Here is a 27,949-nt window from a genome sequence, read left to right on the forward strand (position 1 = left end):
AAAATAGGTCTCTAGTCAAGGATGAGAATATTAAACTGGCTGACTTAGAGCTCAGATAGTTCAATGAGTATAAGGGATGACTAGGCAAGATAGTGCAGAAAGAGGGGAACCACAAGTTTCTTGATCACCACTACCGAAACTAGATTTGGAGTTTAAGAATGAAATGCTCTCGGTGACTAAAATAAGATCATGAGCAAGACTGACGTGATAGATGCTGAAAGGCTGTTTCCTCTGGCTAGTGTGGAATTGTGGAATGGTCTCAAAACAAAAGGTCAGCCATTTAGGACTGGGATATGAGAAATTTATACATGTGCAAATCAATGCAATGTTCTGCCTCAGGGCTGTATATTCAGGCTTTCACTTTATTCATGATGGCAATGACAGAATCTTAGACACCAATCAGACTATACAGGGACAGACAGGAAATGGATAAAGTGCAGGATTACTATCTTACAGAACAGCAGAGCAAGCTCTGGAGGTCAGTTAGTCTATTCCTGCTTGTATTTCTTATCCTGACAAAAATATCCCTAACTCCACCATTCTAATCAACTCAGTGTCAATAAAGAATGGAAATCAGCATAGAAGGAACAGCACACAACACTGATAAAAATGAGGTGTCAACCTAGTGAAGGAGGAGATTGAGGGGTGACCTGAAAGAGCCAGGGTGAAAGCACAGTCTTTTTCCACAGTAAGGGGGTGCTACAAACAAGAGATTATAGGCTTAAGATCAGAAACAAGAAACTTAAAAGAACATCCGGGGCAGCTTCTTCAAGCAAAGTTGGTGTACATTTGGAATGAGCTGGCAGAAATAACTGTTGAGGTGGACACATTAGCAACATTTAAAAGCCATCTAGCTAAGTACTTGAATAGGAGAGACTTAAAGAGCTATAGAGTAAATACTAGCAGATGGGACTAGTTCCTTGGGTAACACAGACAGCATAGATTATTTGGCCAGAAGGCACACTTCTGTGATGTAGAACCATGGCACATGAATACTCAACAGTAAAAGTAGTATTTTATAAATGGAATTGTGATCCAAAATAAAGATCAAAAAGAAATATAATACTACATGGTTATTCTGAGTTTAACTGCATGTTAAAAGTACCACTCATTACCTTTATTTTCAATTCCAGTGGAAAGCTTATGGTTCAAAGAGATATTACTGAGGGCCATGATTGCCAACATCTGTTGATGACTGCCAGTGGAGCTGCTTCCATTTCCAATGCAGCTATACAGAATTGGACAAATATCACAAGATACCAACAACTCCGCTAGGCTTTTGTGATTAGAAACCAGCATAATGACAATTAGCAAGCCATCTTGCACCGCAGAGGAACATCTGGAAAGAATTATAAGGGTAAAATACGGTTGGGAAAAATGTGCATTCACAAATATTAATTATTTCACCACCACCCACCACCCCTTCCCAATACAAAATGTCACTTTTACTGCCCTTTGAGAAAATTCAAAGATCAAAGGTCCTAATTAAATCACTGGTGTCACTGATCTGGCTGATCTCAAATGGGTATTACAAGTCTTGACAGGAGGAAAGTTGAAGAACAAAACTCTTAACATGTTCCTATTCCAAACATTATCCAGTAATTTCCACTGGAAACCATGTGCATAATGTCCAGGGACAAAAATTGGTTCAGTCTTTCCAGATTAGAATAGCCTGAATAGTTGCAGAAAACACACTACCAGAAGATACACAAGGATTAAACCTGAAAGGCATTGTGATGGAGAGAGATAAAAAGCCCAGGACCAAGCACATCTGGTGAAACTCTCCTTACCCACAGGTGTTCATCATTTTTGCTACAGCTGCAGGAATAACACTGAGCAGGCCTTGTGAATTCTGGGTGGAGGCTGAGCCAATACTAGCAAAGATCTCAAGGATGACCTGAGCATCACCGTCAGCAAGGTGAGGTCGAACACTTTTTGTGCGCATGTCATATTTGCTGGCTCCCGTCAGAATCTTCAGAGTCTGCAGAGACAAATTTGTAACTACTATTATTAAGCACAGCAACAAATAAATAAAACCTATAAAATGTACTTTCATTGACTTTGTGACCTTATTTCTTTCTACTAAAAATACTCTCTAGTCAATGAAGGACAATGCAAGAGTATACAATGTTGTCACAAAGGAATATGCGCCCAGTTAGGTTCTCATAGATATCAAACATTATATTAAAAGAAAATCCAGAATTGTAATGCAACTTGAAGCAAATATTGGCCAAAAGCATCATCAGAACTCCTCACGCCCACCTGAATGGTGGTTGGGGGTGCGGTTGATTGGGTGCTGTGGGGGGAAGGCCTTAGTTTACAAGGCCATCTGAAATATAACAGCTCTCAGTAATCACTAGACTGAACTCATTAAAGAAAATGTGCTCACATCACTGGACTTTAACCCATGTTGATTCTGTACCACCCGAATCGCAGCTACTACACGATCTGCTACCCTTGCTGAATGAGGCATGGTGACATAACAGTTAGCAATGCTGCCTCACAACTCCAGAATCCCAGGATTGATCCTGTCCACAGAAGCTGTTTGTACATTCTTCAAGTGACTGTGTAGGTTTCTTCCAATTGCCCATGTCCCATCCTACACTCAGATGTACTGATAAGTAAATCGTAAATTGCCCATGTCCCACCCTACACTCAGAAGATATACTGATAAGTTTACTGGCTGTTGTAAATTTCCCCTAGGTATACTAAGTAGCAAAATAATTACACAGGAAATCCAGTGCACATGTTCATGTGAGGAAGAAAGTTAAGCGTGGCAATGTGTGGAGACCTCAAACATCAAGAGCTACTGTAAATTTATTCAAAAAGGAAAAAGTATTTATAAGGTTTAGGAAACTGAAATTGGTCAGGGCCTTCAAGGAAAATAAAAGAAGCCAGGGGATCAGGAAGGCTAAAAAGGACATGAAATGTCCTTGGCAAGTAGAATTTATAAAAATCTGAAGGCATTTTACATCTACAGCAAATATAACCAGGTAGCTAGGAAAAGCGTGACTGCTGAAGGATAAAGGGAAGAATTTAGGCCTACAGCAGGTGGAAGTGGGTGAGGCACTAAATGAGTGTTTTGCATTGGTACTCACCTGGGGTTTTGGAAATATGGCAGTGAACTTGGACACAACAGCCTCAATGGGCCCAAACAAAGAGTAACTGTTCATTCTCCACGTTTTTTTCACAATCTCAAGATACTATTGGACATTAAGAGCACCAAGTACTGCAGATCTGCCCCACGCCGAGTTGATGGATAGAGATGGAGCTGGACCTGTGCGCACCATGTTGCAACCTGTTTCAGTCACCCATGGAAGCAGGCATCAGAGGCGGTGCATGGTCCACAGGGTGGTACAAGTGATTCTTGTATTTTTGCTGTGATTGGAAGACCCTATTAATCATAGGTAATGCAGAATACTGTGTGGCCGATTCACTAGTTCATTAGTGAGATCGACAGCAGGGGAACTGCATTGCCTCAGTTGTTGTGCAGACAAGGCCCTCATGCCTTGGAATCACCTGGTATGAGCACCAGGAAAGGAGACGCCAGAACTGGCATGCTGGATTCCACGTTGAGTTGGGGGGGGTTTGCCCTTCCCATCAGTGCTACCCTGCACTGTTCGCTCAGCGGAAGGCAAGCTGCACCTGCACTTGCGCAAGATGAAAAACTGCTGCGCTTGTTCTTGCAAAAACTGGTGCCAGGACAGTTTCCATGCACCATTAATCTACAGGTCATGACACTCAGGGACTTGGATTATGTACTTCTTAAAAAATTTTTTGCTATCATAATTAAATGTGCTATATATGCTATGTGTGACTGCTGGTACTGTGTTTTGCACCTTGACTGCACTGTTTCATTTGGCTGTATTCAGATGTATGGTTGAATGATAATAAAACTTGAACTTGGGAGAGAACACAGAGGATAGAGAAAACAGAATACTGATACTCTAGGGCATGTTGATATCAAAGAAATTTTGGTATTGGGTCTCTTGAAGAACATTAAGGTAGATAAATTACCAGGGGCTGATGAGATTAATCCAAGTTGATTAAGATCCCAGAGGACTAACGCAGAACTAATGTTGTTCCTCTATTTAAGAAAAGCAATAGAAGTAATCTATCAAATTATAGGCCAGTGAAACTCTTATTAAGTGGTAAGAAAAGTACTAGAGAATTCTTCAATGATAACAATCTAAATTGGCAAATTGGTTTAAAATTATCACATGCACCAAAGTACAGTGAAAAATTTGTCTTGCATACTATCTATACAGACCAATTCATAACAATAGTGCAATAAGGTAGCACAAGAGAAAACAATAAGAGGGCAGAGTAAGGTGTTACATTTGCAGAGAAAGTGCACCGTAGACAGTAAATTGCAAGGTCATAACAAGGTACATTGTGAAATTAAGAGTCCATCTTATTATGACTACTGAACTACGGAATAGTCTCATAACAGCAAGACATCTGTCCTTGAACCTGGTGGCACGTGCTCCCTGATGGGAGGGGAGGTTGGTTTTCATGATGTGCTGAGCTGTGTCCACAACTTTCTAGTTTCTTGTGGTCACAGATAGAGTAGTTGCCATACCAAGCTGTGATGCATCTAGAGAGATACCTTCTACGGTGCATCAATAAAAATTGCTAAGGGTGAGAAGGAGAAATGCCAAATTTCTTTAGCATCTGAGCAAGCAGGTGCACTTGCGATCATTTCTGGCCATGGTGTCAAAGTGGTTGAACCAGTTCTGGCTATTGGTGATGTTCACTCCTTGGGGACATCAGCACAATTGATGTAATCGAGACCACTTGGTTAGACCACCACACGTGCTCAGTTCAGATTGCTTTATTATAGGAAGGATATGGAAGCTTTGGATAGGACACAAATTCACCAAATGCTTTATGGATTAGAAAGCACATCTTATGAGGATAAGATAAGCGAGCTAGGCCTTTTCTCTTTGGAGTACAGAAGCATGAGAGAGAAGACTTGATAGAGGAATATAAGATGGCAAGAGGTATTCATCGAATAGGCAGCCAGAAACTTTCTCCCCCAAGCAGAAATAGCTAATAATAGGGGGTATAATTTTAAAGTGTTGGAGGAAAGTATTTGGGGTGGGGGAAGAGATGTCAGAGGCAAGTTTTTGCAGAGACTGGTGGGTATGTGCAATGCACTGCCAGATGTGATGGTAGAGGTAGATATATTAGGGACATTTAAGAGACTCTTATATAGACATATGGATGATACAAAATTGGAGGCCTTTGTGGGAGGTGAGGGTTAGATTGACCTTAGAGTAGGTTAAAACCCCACATCATCATGGGCCAAAGGGCTTGTACTGTGCTTTAATGTTGTATGTATAATAAGTGATTCCCAGAGGTTACCTCCACACAGTGGGTACTTTATTAGATACATCTGTACACGTGCTTATTAATGCAAATATCTAATCAACCAATCACTTGGCAGCAACTCAATGCATAAAAGTACGCAGACATGTTCAAAAGGTTCAGTTGTTGTTCAGACCAACAGAAAATTGAGATCCACATGCCTTTGACCGTAGAATAATTGTTGGTGCCAGATGTGGCAGTTTGGATGTATGTCAGACACTGATCTAGTATTTTTTTTATTTTATTTTATACAAAAGAATGGTGCAAAAAACAAAAAGAAAACATCCAGAGGGCAGCAATTCTGTGGGCAAAAGCTCCTTGTTAATTGGAGAGATCAGAGAAGAATGGCAAGGCTGTTCCAAGCTAAAAGGAAGACAACAGTAATGCAAACAACCACACATTACAACAGTGATGTCCAGTACAGCATCGCTGAATGCATAACACGTCAAACCATGAAGTGTATAAGCTACAGCAGAAGACCACGAATGTACACTCAGTGGCTACTTTATTTAGGTATAGCAGGCCAACAGACAAAATCACCTTAAATATTGGAAAATGTTATCAGAGAAAAAAAAATCTAAATACTGATTTTGAATTTTTCCCACAGATTCTGAACTTTGAGCCCTCATCATTACAATGAAGCCAACTTTCACTAAGCCAGTAAAGATCTGAAATAAAACACGTGGCAAAAATCAATATCTATTAAAGGGATAAGCTCTGAAAAAGATATTAAATCAACATACATTTCCAGCAGCTTGTATGAAACAAATGTAACAGTTTGGAACAACCTTTTGGTCCACTGTGTCCATGCTAGCTCTCAGTAGATTTTTTTTTGAGTTGGTCCCCTCCCTACAGCCCTGCTAATTATTTTTCCATTAAGAGCCTATACTAATTTTGTTGCAAACCCTGATCGATTCTGGGCCTACCACTTGCAAATTCAAGGTTGCAACAACTTTGTATCCTCACACCCCACCATAGTTTTTGCCATCATTTCGAATCTGGTATTCCCTTGATTGCTGGACCACCTGACAATACACATCTATCAAATCGTCTCTTAACTACCTTCGATCAAAAGAGGACCACCACAATGTCACCAACCTTATCTTAAAGCTTAAATCTCTCATTCATGAAACCATAAAACTAGATTGATCACGAGGATAAATTGTAATCAAGATTATTTAAACCAGTGGTCCCCAACCACCAGGCCACAAAGCATGTGCTACCGGGCCACGAGGAAACGATATGATTTGGCGATATGAAATGATATGAGTCAGCTGCACTTTTCCTCATTCCCTGCCACGCCCACTGTTGAACTTGAACGCACGCGAGGTCATCAGTCGGTCATTAACCTACAACTACTCGATAAGTGAAAAACGTTGCTTGAGAGTTTTTTTTGGAAGAGGTGGTAGGGGACATACAAGGCCTAACGATGATGATAAAGCACAGACAGCTGAGGCCGAGACTGCAAAAAAAACGAAAGCTTCCTTCAACAGAAAATACGACGAGTCGTACATAAAATATGGCTTTATTGCGACCGGTGACTCGCACGCTCCAAGCCCCCTGTGTGTGACATGTGGAGACAAGCTGTCTAATGAGGCAATGAAGCCCTCAAAACTGCTTCAGCACCTTGAGTCCAAGCACCCTGCACTTAAAGACAAACCCGTTGAGTTTTTTGAGCAAAAAAAACGTGGGCAAGTGGGACAGAAGCAAGTGCTTATAAGTGACTTATAATTGACTTATCACTATATTCATGCGAGGAAAGTATGCGCTGTGTTCAATGTTAAATTCGTTAGATAAACCCTTTTAGAAATGAAATTGAGTGTATTAGCCACTTATAAGTGACTTATCACCTATATTCCGGTCGTGATTAACACCCCCACATCTCCGTCGGCCAGTCCGCAAGAATATTGTCAATATTAAACCAGTCCGCGGTGCAAAAAAGGTTGGGGACCCCTGATTTAAACAATTGGAGAGACAGCGAATGTAGACAAAAGAACATAAATAAATTAATACAGGAGTTGCAAAATGCAGCAAGGAAAGACATGCTTGTCAGGTTAGGCTGCCCTCCACTCCCAGAGAGAAAAGAAAAAGGAAAATCAAATAAGCTGAAATAAAGTCAGATATAAGCAGAGAAATGAAGTTATTTTAAATTTTAGAAATCAGTATTGAGTCTAAAAGGCTGGAATATTGCAGATGGAAGGTGTGATCCCACACCTCAAGCTTGCATTCTGCCTCATGCTAACAGTACAGATCAGATCGGGAGTAAAATGGAAAATTAAAGTGGCAGGCAATGAGAAGCTCAAGATCCCCCTTGCAGACTGAATGCATAAAATGGTCATTTAATCCACACTGATTTCCCTGATGCACAGGAGACCATATTGTGAACATTGAATTCAGTACACTAGAGTGGAAGAAGAGCAAGTGGATTGTTACTTCACCTGGAAAAACTGTTCAAGTCTCTGGGTTGTGGAAAGGGAAGAGATGAAAGGACAAGTGTTGTATTGCCTTAAGTTGTAAAAAAAAGTGTGGAAAGAAAGGGAATGTGGATGGAGGAAACAGAAAAATGCGCCAAAGAACTTCAAAGGGAACAATCGTTGTTGAATCTCTGAAATAAAAATAAAATAAATAAAACTGGTGGTGGATTCGCTTTGGAGGTGATGGAAATTGCAGAGTGGTCCATTGAATGCGGCAGCTCAGAGAATGAAGGTGACGACCCAGGGAAGTTCAGTCCTTGTTCTCCAACAAAGGAGGGAGGGTGAATGTGAATAAAAATGAATGAGATGCCTTCAAGGTCTTTGTTAACAACGGTAAGAAAGAGGCCACAGTTCAGGAAGACATTGCAGAGGTACATTTATATTTCATATTTCAGAAGAAGATTTATCTATTTTGTTTTCAAATACTAATATTAGAATATTTTGTTACATTTAGGCAGAACACCAAAAAATCACAAATCCCTTGAAGTTATCTAAATCATACACTCCTATGGTTTTCCACATAAAAAATAATGACAACAAAAATAAGGATTATGGGGATAGAGCTGGAAAATGGCACCAAGGTAGAAGATCAGCAATAATCATAAAAAACAATGGAGCAGGTTTGAAAGCAAAACCTGGCCTGCTTCGATTCCTATTTTTCAGAACTCCTAACACTCTAACAAACCCATCCAGTGCCAATGCAATAGAAACATTAGTTAACCCAAAAGAGATTACTTAACAGCTTTTGATTGCAGTAAATCAACAGTGTATCAAATGAACAACATAAAGAATGCTCGTGATCTGTTGGTAGATTCCAAACAATTTAGAGTATGTCATTTCATAAGTACAAGTTTTACAGATTTAGAGAATTGAAAATTATTGGTGAAAGTACATTGCACTTTGAATGCATATAATAAAGTCAGCTGTTTCATGGGTGGATTTTTAAATTTATGGAGGACAGACCGCTGATTCAAAGCGGCAACTCTGATGAAACTAGTATATAGGCTGAGAGAGAAAACCACTGCTTCGTTAGAAGGCCATGCTCATATTATATTTTAAATCAATCACCATTTTCCTAGATGAGGATTTGCAGGGGGTCGGTATCCTTCAAGAGAGGAAAGGGGAAATTTTTTTTTAATGAATTAAGTGTTTAACTTACTGCCAGAGCAGCTTGCTGGATGAGTGGAGAATTCTTGTGTTCTTGCATGCAGGACAGAATACTCTTAATTCCCCCCTCTGTTGCAAACAGTACTCTCCAGTCATATCGTTGCATCAGAATGTACAGTAGCTGCAAGCACGTGACGACCAAAGTTTTCTCCTTGGACAGATTGGTAAGTTCTTCCACCAGTAGTTTGATCAGCTTATCCCTTTGGTTTAGACTGGAATCCACTTTCAGAGGTAGCTTCTCTCGTGAACCATCCTCCTCCAACATCTTAGTGATGAACTTAAAACCTGCAACTTGCAAACTTATATCACAACTTGATTTCTTCATGATGTCCACAACATCCCCCATTTTCTCCAAATTTGTCTTACGTCCAGTCACTTTGGGGCAGTTGAACACTAATAAAACAAAAATGTTTTAGTTTGAAAACTCTCCATATTTCACTACCTGAATGATGAATCACAAAATTAACTAACAGTTTATCACTCCCTGCCATCAATTGTTGCAGGAGAAAGAATATTGAAGGCTAATAACTTGAAATAGGGATATAGATTGTGTTGATGTTGTCACAGGGAACCACAGACAACATAGAGAGAATAGAAACATAGAAAATAGGTGAGTAGGCCATTCGGCCCTTTGAGCCTGCACCGCCATTCAGTATGATCATGGCTGATCATCCAACTCAGAACCCTGTACCTGCCTTCTCTCCATACCTCTTGATCCCTTCAACCACAAGGGCCATATCTAACTCCCTCTTAAATATAGCCAATGAACTGGCCTCAACTGTTTCCTGTGGCAGAGAATTCCACAGATTCACCACTCTCTGTGTGAAGAAGGTTTTCCTCATTTCGGTCCTCAAAGGCTTCCCCTTTATCCTCAAACCGTGACCCCTCGTTCTGGACTTCCCCAACATCGGGAACAATCTTCCTGCATCTAGCCTGTCCAATCCCTTTAGAATTTTATACGTTTCAATAAGATCCCCCCTCAATCTTCTAAATTCCAGCGAGTATTAGAAGATACTAGTTGATCCAGTCTTTCATCATATGAAAGTCCTGCCACCCCAGGAATCAATCTGGTGAACCTTCTTTGTACCCCCTCTATAGCAAGTATGTCTTTCGTCAGATTAGGGGACGAAAACTGCACACAATACTCTAGGTGTGGTCTCACCAAGGCCTTGTACAACTGCAGTAGTACCTCCCTGCTCCTGTACTTGAATCCTCTTGCTATAAATGCCAGCATACCATTCGCCTTTTTCACCGCCTGCTGTACCTGCATGCCCACTTTCAATGACTGGTGTACAGTGACACCCAAGTCTCTTTGCACCTCCCCTTTTCCTAATCGGCCACCATTCAGATAATAATCTGTTTTCCTGTTTTTGCCACCAAAGTGGATAACCTCACATTTAGCCACATCAAATTGCATCTGCCATGAATTTGCCCACTCACTTAACCTATCCAAATCACCCTGCATCCTCTTAGCATCCTCCTCACAGCTAACACTGCCACCCAGCTTCGTGTCATCCGCAAACTTGGAGATGCTGCATTTAATTCCTTCGTCTAAGTCATTAATATATATTGTAAACATCTGGGGTCCCAGCACTAAGCCTTGCGGTACCCCACTAGTCACTGCCTGCCATTCTGAAAAGGTCCCGTTTATTCCCACTCCTTGTTTCCTGTCTGCCAACCAATTCTCTATCCACATCAATACCATACCCCCAATACCGTGTGCTTTAAGTTTGCACACTAATCTCCTGTGTGGGACCTTGTCAAAAGCCTTTTGAAAATCCAAATATACCACATCCACTGGTTCTCCCCTATCCACTCTACTAGTTACATCCTCAAAAAATTCTATGAGATTCATCAGACGTCATTTTCCTTTCACAAATCCATGCTGACTTTGTCCGATGATTTCACCACTTTCCAAATGTGCTGTTATCACATCTTTGATAACTGACTCCAGCAGTTTCCCCACCACCGATGTCAGGCTTACCAGTCTATAATTCCCCGGTTTCTCTCTCCCTCCTTTTTTAAAAAGTGGGGTTACATTAGCCACCCTCCAATCCTCAGGAACTAATCCAGAATCTAAAGAGTTTTGAAAAATTATCACTAATACATCCACTATTTCTTGGGCTACTTCCTTAAGCACTCTGGGATGCAGACCATCTGGCCCTGGGGATTTACCTGCCTTCAATCCCTTCAATTTACCTAACACCACTTCCCTACTAACATGTATTTCCCTCAGTTCCTCCATCTCACTAGACCCTCGATCCCCTACTATTTCCGGAAGATTATTTATGTCCTCCTTAGTGAAGACAGAACCAAAGCAGTTATTCAATTGGTCTGCCATGTCCTTGTTCCCCATGATCAATTCACCTGTTTCTGACTGTAAGGGACATACATTTGTCTTAACCAATCTTTCTCTTTTCACATATCGATAAAGCTTTTACAGTCAGTTTTTATGTTCCCTGCCAGCTTTCTCTCATAATCTTTTTTCTCTTTCCTAATTAAGCCCTTTGTCCTCCTCTGCTGGACTCTGAATTTCTCCCAGTCCTCAGGTGTGCCGCTTTTTCTGGCTAATTTGTATGTTTCTTCTTTGGAATTGATACTATCCCTAATTTCCCTTGTCAGCCACGGGTGCACTACCTTCCCTGGTTTATTCTTTGCCAAACTGGGATGAGCAATTGTTGTAGTTCATCCATGCGATCTTTAAATGCTTGCCATTGCATATCCACCGTCAACCCTTTAAGTGTCATTTGCCAATCTATCTTAGCTATTTCACGTCTCATTCTTTCAAAGTTACCCTTCTTTAAGTTCAGAACCTTTGTTTCTGAATTAACTATATCACTCTCCATCTTAATGAAGAATTCCACCATATTATGGTCACTCTTACCCAAGGGGCCTCGCACGACAAGATTGCTAACTAACTCTTCCTCATTGCTCAATACCCAGTCCAGAATGGCCTGCTCCCTAGTTGGTTCCTCGACATGTTGGTTCAGAAAACTATCCTGCATACATTCCAGAAATCCTCTTCCTCAGCACCCTTATCAATTTAGTTCACCCAATCTATATGTAGATTGAAGTCACCCATTATAACTGCTGTTCCTTTATTGCACTCATTTCTAATTTCCTGTTTAATGCCATCTCCAACCTCACTACTACTGTTAGGTGGCCTGTACACAACTCCCAGCAGCGTTTTCTGCCCCTTAGTGTTATGCAGCTCTACCCATATCGATTCCACATTCTCCTGGCTAATGTCCTTCCTTTCTATTGTGTTAATCTCCTCTCTAACTAGCAATGCCACCCCACCTCCTTTTCTTTCATGTCTATCCCTCCTGAATATTGAATCTCCCTGAATGTTGAGCTCCCATCCCTGGTCACCCTGGAGCCTTGTCTCTGTGATCCCAACTATATCATATTCATTAATAACTATCTGCACATTCAATTCATCCACCTTGTTACGAATGCTCCTTGCATTGACACACAAAGCCTTCAGGCTTGCTTTTACAAAACTCTTAGCCCTTATACAATTATCTTGAAAAGTGGCCCTTTTTGATTTTTGCCCTGGATTTGCCAGCCTGCCACTTTTACTTTTCACCTTACTACTTTTTGCTTCTACCCTCATTTTACACCCCTCTGTCTCTCTGCACTTGTTCCCATCCCCCTGCCACATTAGTTTAAATCCTCCTGAACAACATTAGCAAACGCTTCCCCCAAGGACATTGGTTCCAGTCCAGCCCAGATGCAAACCGTCCTGTTTGTACTGGTCCCACCTCCTCCAGAACTGGTTCCAATGCCCCAGAAATTTGAATCCCTCCCCCTTGCACCATTTTTCAAGCCACGTATTCATCTGAAATATCCTCCTATTTCTACTCTGACTAGAACGTGGCACTGGTAGTAATCCAGAGATTATTACCTTTGTGGTCCTACTTTTTAGTTTATCTCCTAACTCCCTAAATTCACCTTGTAGGACCTCAATAAAGACAAGGAAAGTAGCAGTGACAACACCCAAGTTTCAGGAACTTAATTAATTATAGCATGTACCCAATGTAACAGGAAATTGGATTAGCTGTTAAGATCGGTTGATAATCATTTTATTCTGCAATCAAGACCTAACCTGTTAGTTAATTAAGTCTTCCTGTAACCACCATTCTCTTATCAAAATAGTTTTACTGGTAATCTCATCAACTGAGAATGTAAAAGCTGTACCTAACTCGTATTCCGATAAATCAGCTTTGATTGGTCTCCTGGTGCATACCAGTTTTTAATAAATTGCCTGTTGTCTTGAACACCAACTCAGTGTGGCTTTCAATTTGCTCCTATACCACCCGATTGAATCACAGTCAATAGTCTGTCACAATTTGTTGCTCAATTTTTCCAGAACCAAGACCACAATTCAGGCTAGTGGACTACGCCAGCCACTGCTGTGATTGAGAGAGAAAATGTGATGTTTACCCCCTATTTACAATGGATACACTTACCTTCGAGCTTCTCATCAAGATCATCTGGTAATTCCAATTCTTCCATTCTGCCCATCTCTGCCTGCTGCCCAGCACTGATTTTGCTTGAAGTGGGTGCAGTGCTTGTCAATTCTGGAGGTACTTCTTTCTTGGCTTTCTTTGACTGAGAAGCGGATAATGCAGACGATGAGCCCATGGCAGGTTGGGATCCATACTCGACACTTGTTAATGTACCGGAGAGCTGGTCCTGATCCAGCACTTTTCTCTTCAAATAATGTTTAGTATAAACGTGAGAGCTCTCCAGGTCATTACGATAGGGCGCTGGACAATATGGATTCAAAAACTGAAGCAGTTTCTGTGCTAGTTCCACAGGTACAGTCAATTGAATCAATACACTCTCATCCATTACTGAAATCTGTGAAGAAATTAAATGGGGTTGTCAAGATTATTAGCATTTGTTATTTTATATAGATATCTTTTTATGACAAGATTAATTATATTTCCTATCATTGTTCACCATCTCACCAACATTTTAACTATTTAGATTATTGTTTATTTCATTACTTTGAACTACATCTATAGTTAACCACTTAGCCAGAGAAAGCCATTCTGATAGTTTGCAACAACTAGTCTCAAGTGAATAATTTTCCTTTAAAAAGTGGATAGTGAGAAAGAGGGAAAGTCAGAGGGAACTTGACAATACACAACAACCCCATTTCAGAACACATGTTGCTACCAATCTTTTACATTTAAAGAATGAGTGAAAACCGGATAAGACTTAGTGAAATATCCTGTAAAACAGACTGCAAAAACTCATTTACTAAAGAATCAGGGTCAGAAAATAATGGTGGAATTGAACGTAGACCAAGGGGGGAAAAAATCAAAGCCATAAAATTAAGAGGATCGCCATAGCCTGAAAATCAAAATCTGCCAGTGAGAAAAAAAGATAGAAAATACTGAAACATTTAGGTCATAATGTATTAAGTCAGTTATAAAATATTAAATAACATGAAATCAAATTCAGATTACTTCAAGTTAATTCAATAAAGACCAGAGGACCTATCAATGTGAAAATAAAATCACACTGACCATAAACACACCAAATAAGTTGTGACAACAAACAACTGCTATAACAGCAAAGGTTAGGCACAAGACACCCCAAAGATGATGAGTAATTTCAGATGAGTGCCCATCTGTCCAACTTCTCATGCACCCAGAAATTTCATTTCCCCTCATCATAAAACAAAAACACTGCAAGACTAGGTCTGTCTGAGATTCATCTTTTGGAAGCAGAGATGCTTCAATAGTCAAATTAAACTTTTCACGTCATTTTAAAGATCAGGAGGAGGGGTACACTCTAGAACAGGGGTCCCCAACATTTTTTTGCACCGCGGACCGGCTTAATATTGACAATATTCTTGCGGTCTGGCCAACCGGGGTGGGTGTTCAAGTAGGGTTAAACTCACCTCAACATGTCTTTTACAGTTAGGGTTGCCAACTTTCTCACTCCCAAATAAGGGCCAAAAGTAGCAGTCAAATCGCGGGACACGTTACCCCGGGAAAAGACTACCATGAAGCCTTGCGCGGGCACCTGTGTGCACATGCGTGACATGCGCATGTGATGCACGCATGCGTGTAGTGATTTCCCCCCCCCCACAAATCGGTTTTGCCTTCATCTTCCCGACTGTACTGTACATACATTATTTCTACTTTATATAGGCTGTGTATTTATATCATTCCTGGTTTTACTATATGTTAGAATTATTTTAGGTTTTATGTGTTATTTGGTATGATTTGGTAGGGTTTTTTTGGGTCTGGGAGCGCTCAATAATTTTTCCCATATAAATTAATGGTAATTGCTTCTTCGCTTCACGCCATTTCGGTACGAAAGCTTTCATAGGCACGCTCTACCTTAGCGGGGGAAATACGGGACAAACCAATTTAGCCCAATATACGGGATGTCCCGGCAAATACGGGACAGTTGGCAACCCTATGTTCAAGTTCAACAGTGCGTGACAGGGAATGAGGAAAGGTGCAGCTGACTCATATCGTTTCCTCATGGCCCGGTAGCAGTCCGCGGCCTGGTGGTTGGGGACGGCTGCTCGAGAAGAATTAATATATAGTTTAACCCCATGAGTACAATCTACTTGCTCACTAACCTGATCTTCTAGACTCTGTCTGATGATTTCGACAGCCTCCTGTTGCTGTTTTGGCTCCAACTTCTTGATGAAGAAAAGTACTTCCCACCACTCTGAGCGTCTGAGAATTGAGGAATCTTCAGGAATGCTCTCCGACAGATAAGGAAGAGAGTATAAGCCACCAGGTGGCTTATGGAAAAATGTCTGAGCAACTAAAATACAAACATGTCATGTAATATGCTGTCATCGTAGAAGAAAATTAATCACATTTCAACAGAAAAATAATAATTTGCTTTTTCAAAAAATCCTTGGGGATGTGCCAGTTTTTTTAAGATCATGTTCTTTGTTCTAGCATAAACTAAATTATCTGCAATGATTCAGTCAAAACTGTTCACTACACAAAAAGTTCACGCACTGAGGAATCCACAAAAAGTGAAACTGCTAGATAAGTAGAACTATGTTAAGCAAAGTTCAAGAATAATTTATAAGAAAATTCAATGAAACACCAGTTTAAACATTAAAACCACAACCAAATTTTGAATCAAGTGAAAAAATAAAGTACTCTTTCTTTTAGGATGTGCCCTTAATCTTCCAGACATCTACAGGGGTTTCACAACCAATAATTACGGTCACTTAGGCAGGCAAACATAGTAATTACAGTAATGTATTACATATATATATTTGGTTTTCACAGGTTCCTAAAAGTTTAATGGAGGCAGATTTGCCCCCACTTTAAGACCACAAAACTTTTCCCAACTTTCAGAACGTCAAATCTGAAAGCCAGCCAATTACATGAAGCACCATGTACTCTTCTCTAATTGATATAGATTTACAGGCATTAAGGTATTGCTCAACATGTAACATTTCAAAGTTCATACTGCAACTTCACAGCATGGTTTAAATAACTATCTAAAGGTACACAGACAATCCAATACTGCTTCAATGGTGTTTGGTACAATAATGCCAGTATAGGCCATTGCACACAGAAGTAATGTTAAACAGAACTAGAGCAAGACACACAAAAGGCTGGAGGGTTTCACCTATTACCTTATGTTTCTCTCTCCCCTCCCATATCTTTTAAAACTACTCATCTTTTTTACCTCCAGCCCTGCCAAAGGGTCTCGGCCTGAAACGTCAACTGTACTTTTTCCATAGATGCTGCCTGGCCTGCTGAGTTCCTGCAGCATTTTCTGTGTTACTTGGATTTCCAGCATCTGCAGATTCTCTGTTTTTAAAATAGGATTTGCTTATACATATCCTAATTAGCAACAAATTCACAAGGTAGAATGAAAACAGATGGCTAGGAATATTCTTGGCCGAAGTCAGCTAAGGCACAGATAGCAATTTCAGCCAGAGACACAAGCCAGAGCTGATGTGCTTTGTGATAAAAGCAGAAAAAGGTGGTTTTGAAATAGCATAAATCAAAATTTCAAATCTTCATTAAGTCTCAGGCCAATAACAAGTCAGTTGTGAATAATCAGGTTTGACTTTAGGCTATAGCCAGGATGAGTGACAGGATTTGTGATAAGACTAAAAATAATCATTTCAATCCTCCAATATTAATTTAGAGGAAATTTCTAAGTATCCAGTATACATATCAACAAAAATAGAAAACAGAATTGGTGGAGGGAATGAAAAGAGTTTAAGTAAAGCTGTGCGTTCTCCTGCACATGGAAATGGATGCTTTGTTTTTGAATAATGCCAAGAGGCAGCATCTAATTGCTAAATAAGAGAGAGTCAAGGATAGATCCTTGGATGACACAGAAGATAGTAGTATAAGAAAAGAAGCAATTATCACGGACCAACATACATCAAAGTTGCTGGTGAACGCAGCAGGCCAAGCAGCATCTATAGGAAGAGGCGCAGTCGACGTTTCAGGCCGAGACCCTTCGTCAGGACTAACTGAAGGAAGAGTGAGTAAGGGATTTGAAAGCTGGAGGGGGAGGGGGAGATGCAAAATGATAGGAGAAGACAGGAGGGGGAGGGATAGAGCCGAGAGCTGGACAGGTGATGGGCAAAAGGGGATACGAGAGGATCATGGGACAGGAGGTCCGGGAAGAAAGACAAGGGGGGGGGTGACCCAGAGCTTGGGCAAGAGGTATATTCAGAGGGACAGAGGGAGAAAAAGGAGAGTGAAAGAAAGAATGTGTGCATAAAAATGAGTAACAGATGGGGTACGAGGGGGAGGTGGGGCCTTAGCAGAAGTTAGAGAAGTCAATGTTCATGCCATCAGGTTGGAGGCTACCCAGACGGAATATAAGGTGTTGTTCCTCCAACCTGAGTGTGGCTTCATCTTTACAGTAGAGGAGGCCGTGGATAGACATGTCAGAATGGGAATGGGATGTGGAATTAAAGTGTGTGGCCACTGGGAGATCCTGCTTTCTCTGGCGGACAGAGCGTAGATGTTCAGCAAAACTGTCTCCCAGTCTGCGTCGGGTCTCACCAATATATAAAAGGCCACATCGGGAGCACCGGACGCAGTATATCACCCCAGTCGACTCACAGGTGAAGTGATGCCTCACCTGGAAGGACTGTTTGGGGCCCTGAATGGTGGTAAGGGAGGGAGTGTAAGGGCATGTGTAGCACTTGTTCCGCTTACACGGATAAGTGCCAGGAGGGAGATCAGTGGGGAGGGATGGGGGGGACAAATGGACAAGGGAGTTGTGTAGGGAGCGATCCCTGCGGAATGCAGAGGGGGGGGGAGGGAAAGATGTGCTTAGTGGTGGGATCCCGTTGGAGGTGGCGGAAGTTACGGAGAATAATATGTTGGACCCGGAGGCTGGTGGGGTGGTAGGTGAGGACCAGGGGAACCCTATTCCTAGTGAGGTGGTGGGAGGATGGAGTGAGAGCAGATGTACGTGAAATGGGGGAGATGCATTTCAGAGCAGAGTTGATAGTGGAGGAAGGGAAGCCCCTTTCTTTAAAAAATGAAGACATCTCCCTCGTCCTAGAATGAAAAGCCTCATCCTGAGAGCAGATGCGGCGGAGACGGAGGAATTGCGAGAAGGGGATGGCGTTTTTGCAAGAGACAGGGTGAGAAGAGGAATAGTCCAGATAGCTGTGAGAGTCAGTAGGCTTATAGTAGACATCAGTGGATAAGCTGTCTCCAGAGACAGAGACAGAAAGATCTAGAAAGGGGAGGGAGGTGTCGGAAATGGACCAGGTAAACTTGAGGGCAGGGTGAAAGTTGGAGGCAAAGTTAATAAAGTCAACGAGTTCTGCATGCGTGCAGGAAGCAGCGCCAATGCAGTCGTCGATGTAGCGAAGGAAAAGTGGGGGACAGATACCAGAATAGGCACGGAACATAGATTGTTCCACAAACCCAACAAAAAGGCAGGCATAGCTAGGACCCATACGGGTGCCCATAGCTACACCTTTAGTTTGGAGGAAATGGGAGGAGCAAAAGGAGAAATTATTAAGAGTAAGGACTAATTCGCCGCCACATCTGCTCTCAGGATGAGGCTTTTCATTCTAGGACGAGGGAGATGTCTTCATTTTTTAAAGAAAGGGGCTTCCCTTCCTCCACTATCAACTCTGCTCTTAAACGCATCTCCCCCATTTCACGTACATCTGCTCTCACTCCATCCTCCCACCACCTCACCAGGAATAGGGTTCCCCTGGTCCTCACCTACCACCCCACCAGCCTCCGGGTCCAACATATTATTCTCCGTAACTTCCGCCACCTCCAACGGGATCCCACCACGAAGCACATCTTTCCCTCCCCCCCTCTCTCTGCATTCCGCAGGGATCGCTCCCTACACAACTCCCTTGTCCATTCGTCCCCCCCATCCCTCCCCACTGATCTCCCTCCTGGCACTTATCCGTGTAAGCGGAACAAGTGCTACACATGCCCTTACACTTCCTCCCTTACCACCATTCAGGGCCCCAAACAGTCCTTCCAGGTGAGGCATCACTTCACTTGTGAGTCGACTGGGGTGATATACTGCGTCCGGTGCTCCCTATGTGGCCTTTTATATATTGGTGAGACCCGACGCAGACTGGGAGACCGCTTTGTTGAACATCTACGCTCTGTCCGCCAGAGAAAGCAGGATCTCCCAGTGGCCACACATTTTAATTCCACATCCCATTCCCATTCTGACATGTCTATCCATGGCCTCCTCTACTGTAAAGATGAAGCCACACTCAGGTTGGAGGAACAACACCTTATATTCCGTCTGGGTAGCCTCCAACCTGATGGCATGAACATTGACTTCTCTAACTTCCGCTAAGGCCCACCTCCCCCTTGTACCCCATCTGTTACTCATTTTTATGCACACATTCTTTCTCTCACTCTCCTTTTTCTCCCTCTGTCCCTCTGAATATACCTCTTGCCCATCCTCTGGGTCACCCCCCCCCTTGTCTTTCTTCCCGGACCTCCTGTCCCATGATCCTCTCGTATCCCCTTTTGCCTATCACCTGTCCAGCTCTCGGCTCCATCCCTCCCCCTCCTGTCTTCTCCTATCATTTTGCATCTCCCCCTCCCCCTCCAGCTTTCAAATCCTTTACTCACTCTTCCTTCAGTTAGTCCTGACGAAGGGTCTCGGCCTGAAACGTCAACTGCGCCTCTTCCTATAGATGCTGCTTGGCCTGCTGCGTTCACCAGCAACTCTGATGTATGTTGCTTGAATTTCCAGCATCTGCAGAATTCCTGTTGTTTGCGTTTAAATTATCAGGGACTCTTTGACTGCTAGTGTCCACTTCTAATCAATTTTGGCCAGCTCCTCTCTCATGCCTCTGTAATTCCTTTTACTCCACTGTAATACTGATACATCTAACCATCTTTTCCTTCTTAATCTGCAGAGTGAATTCGATCATAGTGTGATCTAAAGTTCTTTTACCTTAAGCCCCCTAATCAAATCTGATTCATTATACAACACCCCATACAGAATTGTATTTCCCCAAATAGGCTCAACCACAAGCTGCTCTAAAAAGTCATCTCATATGCATTCTACAAATTCCCTTTCTTGGGATCCAGTATCAACCCTGATTAACCAATGTGCCTGCATATTGAAATCCCCCGTGACTATCATTATCCTTATTATGTGTCCTTTCTATCTCGTGTTGTAATTGAAGTTCCATATCTTGGCTACTGTTCAGAGGCCTGCATATAATTCACATCAGGGTCTTTTTACTCTTGCACTTTGTTAACTCTAAGCACAAGGATTCTATGCCTTCCAATCCTATGTCACCTCTAAGAATTTGATTTCAATTTTTTACCAACAGAGTCACCCTGCTCCCTCTGCCTACCTGCCTGTCCTTTCAATATAATGTGTATGTTTGGATTTAAGCTCTCAGCTGTAATCACCTTTCAGCCACAACCCAGTGACGCCCATAATGTCAAATGTGCAAATCTCTAGCTGCACTACAAGATCGTCCACTTTATTCCATACAAAGTGCTCAGGTTTTCTCAAACAATATGTAGATAAGCCTACAAGAGGAGAGGCAGTACTTGATCTGGTATTGGGAAATGAACCTGGTCAGGTCTCAGATCTCTCAGTGGGAGAGCCTTTTGGAGGTAGTGATCACAACTCTATCTCCTTTACCACAGCACTGGATAGGGATAGGAGCAGACAATTTGGGAAAACATTGAATTGGGGTAGGGGGAAATATGATGCTATTAGGCAGGAACTAGGGATCATAAATTGGGAGATGTTCTGAGGGCAATGCACGGTAGAATGTTGCAAATTTTCAGGGAACATTTGCATGGCATTCTGCATAGGTATGTTCCATTGAGGCAGGGAAAGGAAGGTTGGGTAAAGGAACCATGGCGTACAAAGGATGTCGAAGATCTAGTTAAGAAGAAAAGAAAAGCTTACAAAAGGTTCAAGAAACTAGGTACTGTTAGAGCTCGAGAAAATTACAGGGTTGCCAGGAAGAAGCTTAAGATTGAAATTAGGAGAGCTAGAAGGGGCCATGAGTAGACCTTGGCGAGCAGGATTACGGAAAACCCCGAGGCATTCTACAAGTATGTGAAGAGCAAAGAGGATGAGCCATGTGAGAATAGGTTCGATCAGGTGTGACAGTGGAAACGTGTACATGGAGTCGGAGGAGGTAGCTAAGGTACTTAATGAATACCTTACTTCAGTTTTCACCAGGGAAAAGGACCCTGGTAATTGTGAGGATGGCTTACAGCAGACTGAAACACTTAAGCATAGAGACATTAAGAAAGAGAATGTGCTGGAGCTTTTGAAAAGCATGAAGTTAGATAAGTTGACAGGACCAGACAAGATATACCCCAGGCTACTGTGGGAAGCGAGAGATGAGATTGCTGGGCCTCTGGCAATGATCTTTACATTATTAATAGGGACGGGAGAATTAGAGAGTTGCAAATGTTGCTCTCTTGTTCAACAAAGGGGGTAGAGATACCCAGAAAATTTATAGAACAATGAGCCTTACTTCAGTGGTTGGCAAATTGTTGAAGAAGATCCTGAGAGGCAGGATTTATGGCATTTGAAGAGACACTATTTGATTCAGGATAGTCAGCATGACTTTGTCAAGGGCAGGTCTTACCTTATGAGCCTGATTGAATTCTTTGAGGATGTAACAAAACACATTGATGAAGGTAGAGCAGTGTATTTAATGTGTATGAGTTTCAGTAAGGCATTTGATAAGGTTCCCCATGTAAGACTTATTCAGAAAGTAAGCAGGCATGGGATCCAAGGAGACATTGCTTTGTGGATCCAGAAATGACTTGCACAGAGAAGGCAAAGGGTGGTTGTAGGTGGTTCATATACTGCATGGAGGTCAGTGACCAATGGCGTTCCACAGAGATTTTTATAAATGATCCGGATGAAGTGGATGGGTGGGTAAGTAAGTTTGCTGATGACACAAAGGTGAAGGGTGTTGTGGATGGTCTGGAGGAGTGTCAGAGATTACAGGGAGACATCGATAGGTTGCAGAACTGGGCTGAGAAGTGGCAGATGGAGTTCAACACAGATAAGTGCGAAGTGGCTCATTTTGGTTCAAATTTGAAGGCAGAATATAATATTAATGGTAAGACACTTGGCAGGGTGAAGGATCATAGAGATCTTGGGGTCCATGTCCATAGGACACTCAAAAGCTGCTGTGCAGGTTGACAGTGTTGTTAAGAAGGCATATGGTTTGTTGGCATTCATCAACCGTGGGATTGGGTTCAAGAGCCGTGAGGTAATGTTACATTTACATAAGACCTTGAATAGACCCCACATGGAGTGGTGTGTTCAGTTCTAGTCACCTCACTACAGGAAAGATGTGGATACTACAGAGAGAGTGCAGAAGAGGTTTACAAGGATGTTGCCTGGATTGGAGACTGTGCCTTATGAGAATAGGTTGAGTGATACTTGGCCTTTTCTCCTTAGAGCGACACAGGATGAGAGGTGACCTGACAGAGGTGTATAAGATAAGGGACATTGATTGTGCAGATAGCCAGAGGCTTCTTCCCAGGGCTGAAATAGCTAACACGAGGAGACATAATTTTAAGGTGCTTGGAAGTAGGTACAAAGGGGATGTCAGGGTAATTTTTTCCACACAGAATCGTGGGCGCATGGAATGCACTGCCGGCAATGGTGGTGGAGGTGGATACAACAGGGTCTTTTAAGAGATTCTTAGATAGGTAAATGGAGCTTAGAAAACTAGAGGGCTATGCAGTAGGGAAATTCTAGGCAGTTTCTAGAGTACAACATTGTGGTCGAAGGGCGACATGGTTGGCACCACATTGTGGGCCGAAGGGCCTGTAATGTGCTGCAGATTTCTATGTTCTAAATACTGCATGCATTTAAAATGTAACACCTTCAGTCCTGTATTTGATTTTATCCCCATGTTACATTTCAACTCCTCACACTAACTACAATTTTGCCCTAATATCTGCCTGTCCTTCTTCACAATCTCACTACATATCAATTTGTATACCAAATGCCCCATCCTCAGCCTCATCACTCTGGTTTCTAACTCACTACCAAATTAGTTTAAACCCTCCCCATCAGCTCTAGCAAATCTGTCCAGAAGGGTATTGGTCCCCCTCAGGTTGAGGTGTAACCTGTCATTTTTGTACAGGTCATAGTTTTGTCAGAAGAGATTCTAATGATCCAGAAATCTGAAACCCTGCCCCATGCACATGTTCTTCATTCAGTCAATCATCTGTAGTATCATCCTATTGAAACCTGATTCGCATGTGATACTGGGAGTAACCTAGATTACTACTTTGGAGGTCCTGCTCTTCAGCCTCATCCCCAATTCCCTGTACCCACAACACGTAGCCTCTTCCCCCTTCCTACCCATGTCATTGGTGCCAATGTACATCCTCTCCCTTGAGAATCTTCTGCAGCTGCTCTGAGACATCTTGGACCCTAGCACCTGAGAGAAAACACACAAGCTTGGCATTTCTTTCATAACCACAGGTTCTCCTGTCCGTGCCCCTAACTATTGAGTCTTTTCACCATCACTCTGCCTGACTTTACCCTTCCCTGCTGGGCCTCAGTCTGGCCACAGTACCAGTGGCCTGGCTGCTGCATGTTGATATTAAGGGAGAGGAGGTGTTGGAGTTGTTAAAATACATTAGGACGGATAAGGACCTGGGGCCAGATGGAATATTCCCCAGGCTGCTCCATGAGACGAGGGAAGAGATTGCTGAGCCTCTGGCTAGGATCTTTATGTCCTCGTTGTCCACGGGAATGGTACCGGAGGATTGGAGGGAGGCCAATGTTGTCCCCTTGTTCAAAAAAGGTAGTAGGGATAGTCCGGGTAATTATAGACCAGTGAGCCTTACGTCTGTGGTGGGAAAGCTGTTGGAAAAGATTCTTAGAAATAGGATCTATAGGCATTTAGAGAATCACGTTCTGATCAGGGACAGTCAGCACGGCTTTGTGAAGGGTAGATCATGTCTAACAAACCTGATAGACTTCTTTGAGAAGGTGACCAGGCATATAGATGAGGGTAGTGCAGTGGATGTGATCTATATGGATCTTAGTAAGGCATTTGACAAGGTTCCACATGGTAGGCTTATTCAGAAAGTTAGAAGACATGGGATCCAGGGAAGTTTGGCCAGGTGGATTCAGAATTGGCTTGCCTGCAGAAGGCAGAGGGTGGTGGTGGAGCGAGTACATTCAGATTGGAGGGTTGTGACTAGTGGTGTCCCACAAGGATCTGTTCTGGGACCTCTACTTTTCGTGATTTTTATTAACGACCTGGATGTGGGGGTAGAAGGGTGGGTTGGCAAGTTTGCAGATGACACAAAGGTTGGTGGTGTTGTAGATAGTGTAGAGGATTGTCAAAGATTGCAGAGAGACATTGATAGGATACAGAAGTGGGCTGAGAAGTGGCAGATGGAATTCAACCCGGAGAAGTGTGAGGTGGTACACTTTGGAAGGACAAATTCCAAGGCAGAGTACAAAGTAAATGGCAGGATACTTGGTAGTGTGGAGGAGCAGAGGGATCTCAGGGTACATGTCCACAGATCCCTGAAAGTTGCCTCACAGGTGGATAGGGTAGTTAAGAAAGCTGATGGGGTGTTAGCTTTCCTAAGTCGAGGGATAGAGTTTAAGAGTCGCGATGTAATGATGCAGCTCTATAAAACTCTGGTTAGGCCACACTTGGAGTACTGTGTCCAGTTCTGGTCACCTCACTATAGGAAGGATGTGGAAGCATTGGAAAGGGTACAGAGGAGATTTACCAGGATGCTGCCTGGTTTAGAGAATATGGATTAGGATCAGAGATTAAGGGAGCTAGGGCTTTACTCTTTGGAGAGAAGGAGGATGAGAGGAGACATGATAGAGGTGTACAAGATAAGAAGAGGAATAGATAGAGTGGATAGCCAGCGCCTCTTCCCCAGGGCACCACTGCCCAATACAAGAGGACATGGCTTTAAGGTAAGGGGTGGGAAGTTCAAGGAGGATATTAGAGGAAGGTTTTTTACTCAGAGAGTGGTTGGTGCGTGGAATGCACTGCCTGAGTCAGTGGTGGAGGTAGATACACTAGTGAAGTTTAAGAGACTACTAGACAGGTATATGGAGAAATTTAAGGTGGGGGCTTATATGGGAGGCAGGGTTTGAGGGTCGGCACAACATTATGGGCCAAAGAGCCTGTACTGTGCTGTACTATTCCATGTTCTATAGAGAATCCCTCACCCCACCAGTATCAAAAGGGGTATACTTGTTGCTGAGGGGAAGAGCTACAGGGGAACTCTGCACTGACTGCTTTCTCCCTTACTTCTCTTGTGGTCACCCATCTACTACCTGAAGCCTGCACTCCGGGTGTGACCACCTCAGTAAAAGTCTCATCTATGAAGTTTTCAGCCACCCAGATGGTCCTGAGTACATAGAAGCTCCAGCTCCTTGACTCTGTTGGTCAAGAGCTGCTCTCGGATGCACTTATCAGGTACGCTGAAATCCTTAATCTCACAGGAGGAGCATTACACTTTTTATACCTCTCACTTCCCAAGCTTAAGTTCAAGCCTGCGATTGACTGTTCTTGCCTAAAGCTGTTGAGCCAAAGCCTGACCACTTTAACACCATACACTCTGCTTACACCCCACTTCTTTTTGTTGGTACTTCCAAATGCTGAAGAGATTGTTATGATTACAGCTCACCAAAAGATTCTGAAAGGCCACAGCTCTTTTTAAATCTGATCTGGGAAGTCCACAAGGAACAGTCTCCAACTCACTCCACGATCTCCCGTTGTGCAGACAAGTTCTGAGAACAGGACTGGAACATGTTCCCGGAGGTGACTACTTACAACCATCATACTAACATCGATGAATATGCGAGATCTGTGACTGGCTACATAGAGAAGTGCACTGAGGACATCATCGTTATAAAACAAAAGCCATAGCTGACAGCAGAGGTCCCGGTACAGCTGAGAGATCAGGATGCTGCCTTCAAATTGGGGGATAAGACCGCTCTCAGGTCAGTAAGAGCTGTGCTTTTCCAATACCATCAGGAAGGCAAAGTGGGATTATACACAGAGAATATACAGCCATTTCTGTGACACCAGATATGAGGTATGGAAGAGAATTCAGTCCATAACAGACTACGAGACTGGAGTGGCACAGTCGTGTAGTAGTTAGCACAATGCTTTACAGTACCAATCATCTAGGTTCAATTACTGCCACTGCCTGTAAGAAGTTTGTATATTCCTCCTATGACCGCGTGGGTTTCTCCCACAGTCCAAAGACGTACCAGTTGGTAGGTTAATTGATCATTGTAAATTGTCCCAGGATTTGGCTCAGATTAAACTGGGGGACTGCCGGGCAATGTGGCTCGAAAGGCCAGAAGGGCCCTATTCCATGCTGTAACTCAACAAATAAAGTACATGGTGTGTGGTAACAACAGTGACACTTCTCCACTTCTCTTCCTGATAGGCCGAATGTCTTTTACACTCAGTTTGATGCATGTAATTAAGTGCCAACGAGAAAGAGCTGCCTTCTCCACTCCACCCTCCCCCCACCCCATTTGGCTGCAGCTGATGTGAGGAAGACCCAAGCCAAGGTCAACCCATGTAAAGCTGTAGGGCCTGATAACTAAGGTTCTAACAAGCATCTTCAACTTCTCTCTGGAACAGTCCACTGTCTCCTCAGACTTCAAGGTGGCCACCTTTGTCCTCGTGCCCAAGAGGGGAACAGTACCCTGCCTCAATGTCTACCCAGTGGCAATGACCTCAACGACAATGGAGTGCCTTAAGCAGCTGGTTATAGATTCCATTAAAACCCATCTTCTTGCTGCACTGGTCCCTTTCCAATCACAAACAAGAGAAAATCTGCAAATGCTGGAAATCCAAGCCACACACACAAAATACTGGAGGAACTCAGCAGGCCAGCAAAAACCAAGGAAAAGAGTAGTCGACTTCTAGTAGTAAACTTCTTCACACAGAGAGTGGTGAATCTGTGGAACTCTCTGCCACAGGAAACAGTTGCGGCCAGTTCATTGGCTATCTTTAAGAGGGAGTGTGGCTAGGGGGATCAGAGGGTATGGAGGGAAGGCTGGTGCAGGGTTCTGAGTTGGGTGATCAGCCATGATCATAATAAATGGCGGTGCAGGCTCGAAGGGCCGAATGGCCTACTCCTGCACCTATTTTCTATGTTTCCTATGACATTTCATGCCGACATCCTTCATCAGAACTGTACAGAAAAAAAGATGAGGAGTCATAGTATTGGTTACACGTTTTGCATGCGTCCCAGCTACACCCGACTTTTTGTCAGCTACGTGGAACAGTCTATGTTCCAAGCCTATATTGGTACCACTTCCCAACTTTTCATACGTTACATCAACAACTGCATTGCTGCTGCTTCCTGCACCTATGTGGAGTTCATCAACTTTGCATCCAACTTCCACCCTGCAATCAAATTTAACTGCTCCATTTCATTCACCTCCTTCCCCTT

General features: G+C 42.8%; 1 protein-coding gene across 6 annotated transcripts in view; it reads right to left on the reverse strand.

Moving 5' to 3' along the window:
* LOC134342426 (cullin-9) overlaps positions 1–27,949 on the reverse strand; it is a 318,694-nt gene that overhangs the window by 202,033 nt on the left and 88,712 nt on the right. For all 6 annotated transcript variants that reach the window (XM_063040545.1, XM_063040547.1, XM_063040543.1 and 3 more), the window contains exons 6-10: positions 15,622–15,812; positions 13,484–13,877; positions 9,004–9,404; positions 1,791–1,981; positions 1,116–1,339 (exon numbers count right to left, since the gene is read on the reverse strand). In XM_063040545.1, the coding sequence (XP_062896615.1) occupies positions 1,116–1,339; positions 1,791–1,981; positions 9,004–9,404; positions 13,484–13,877; positions 15,622–15,812 (1,401 nt within the window). The remainder of the gene's footprint in view (positions 1–1,115; positions 1,340–1,790; positions 1,982–9,003; positions 9,405–13,483; positions 13,878–15,621; positions 15,813–27,949) is intronic.

The sequence above is a fragment of the Mobula hypostoma genome, chromosome 2, assembly GCF_963921235.1.
Source record: "Mobula hypostoma chromosome 2, sMobHyp1.1, whole genome shotgun sequence".
In the NCBI taxonomy this organism is placed as follows: Eukaryota; Metazoa; Chordata; class Chondrichthyes; order Myliobatiformes; family Myliobatidae; genus Mobula; species Mobula hypostoma.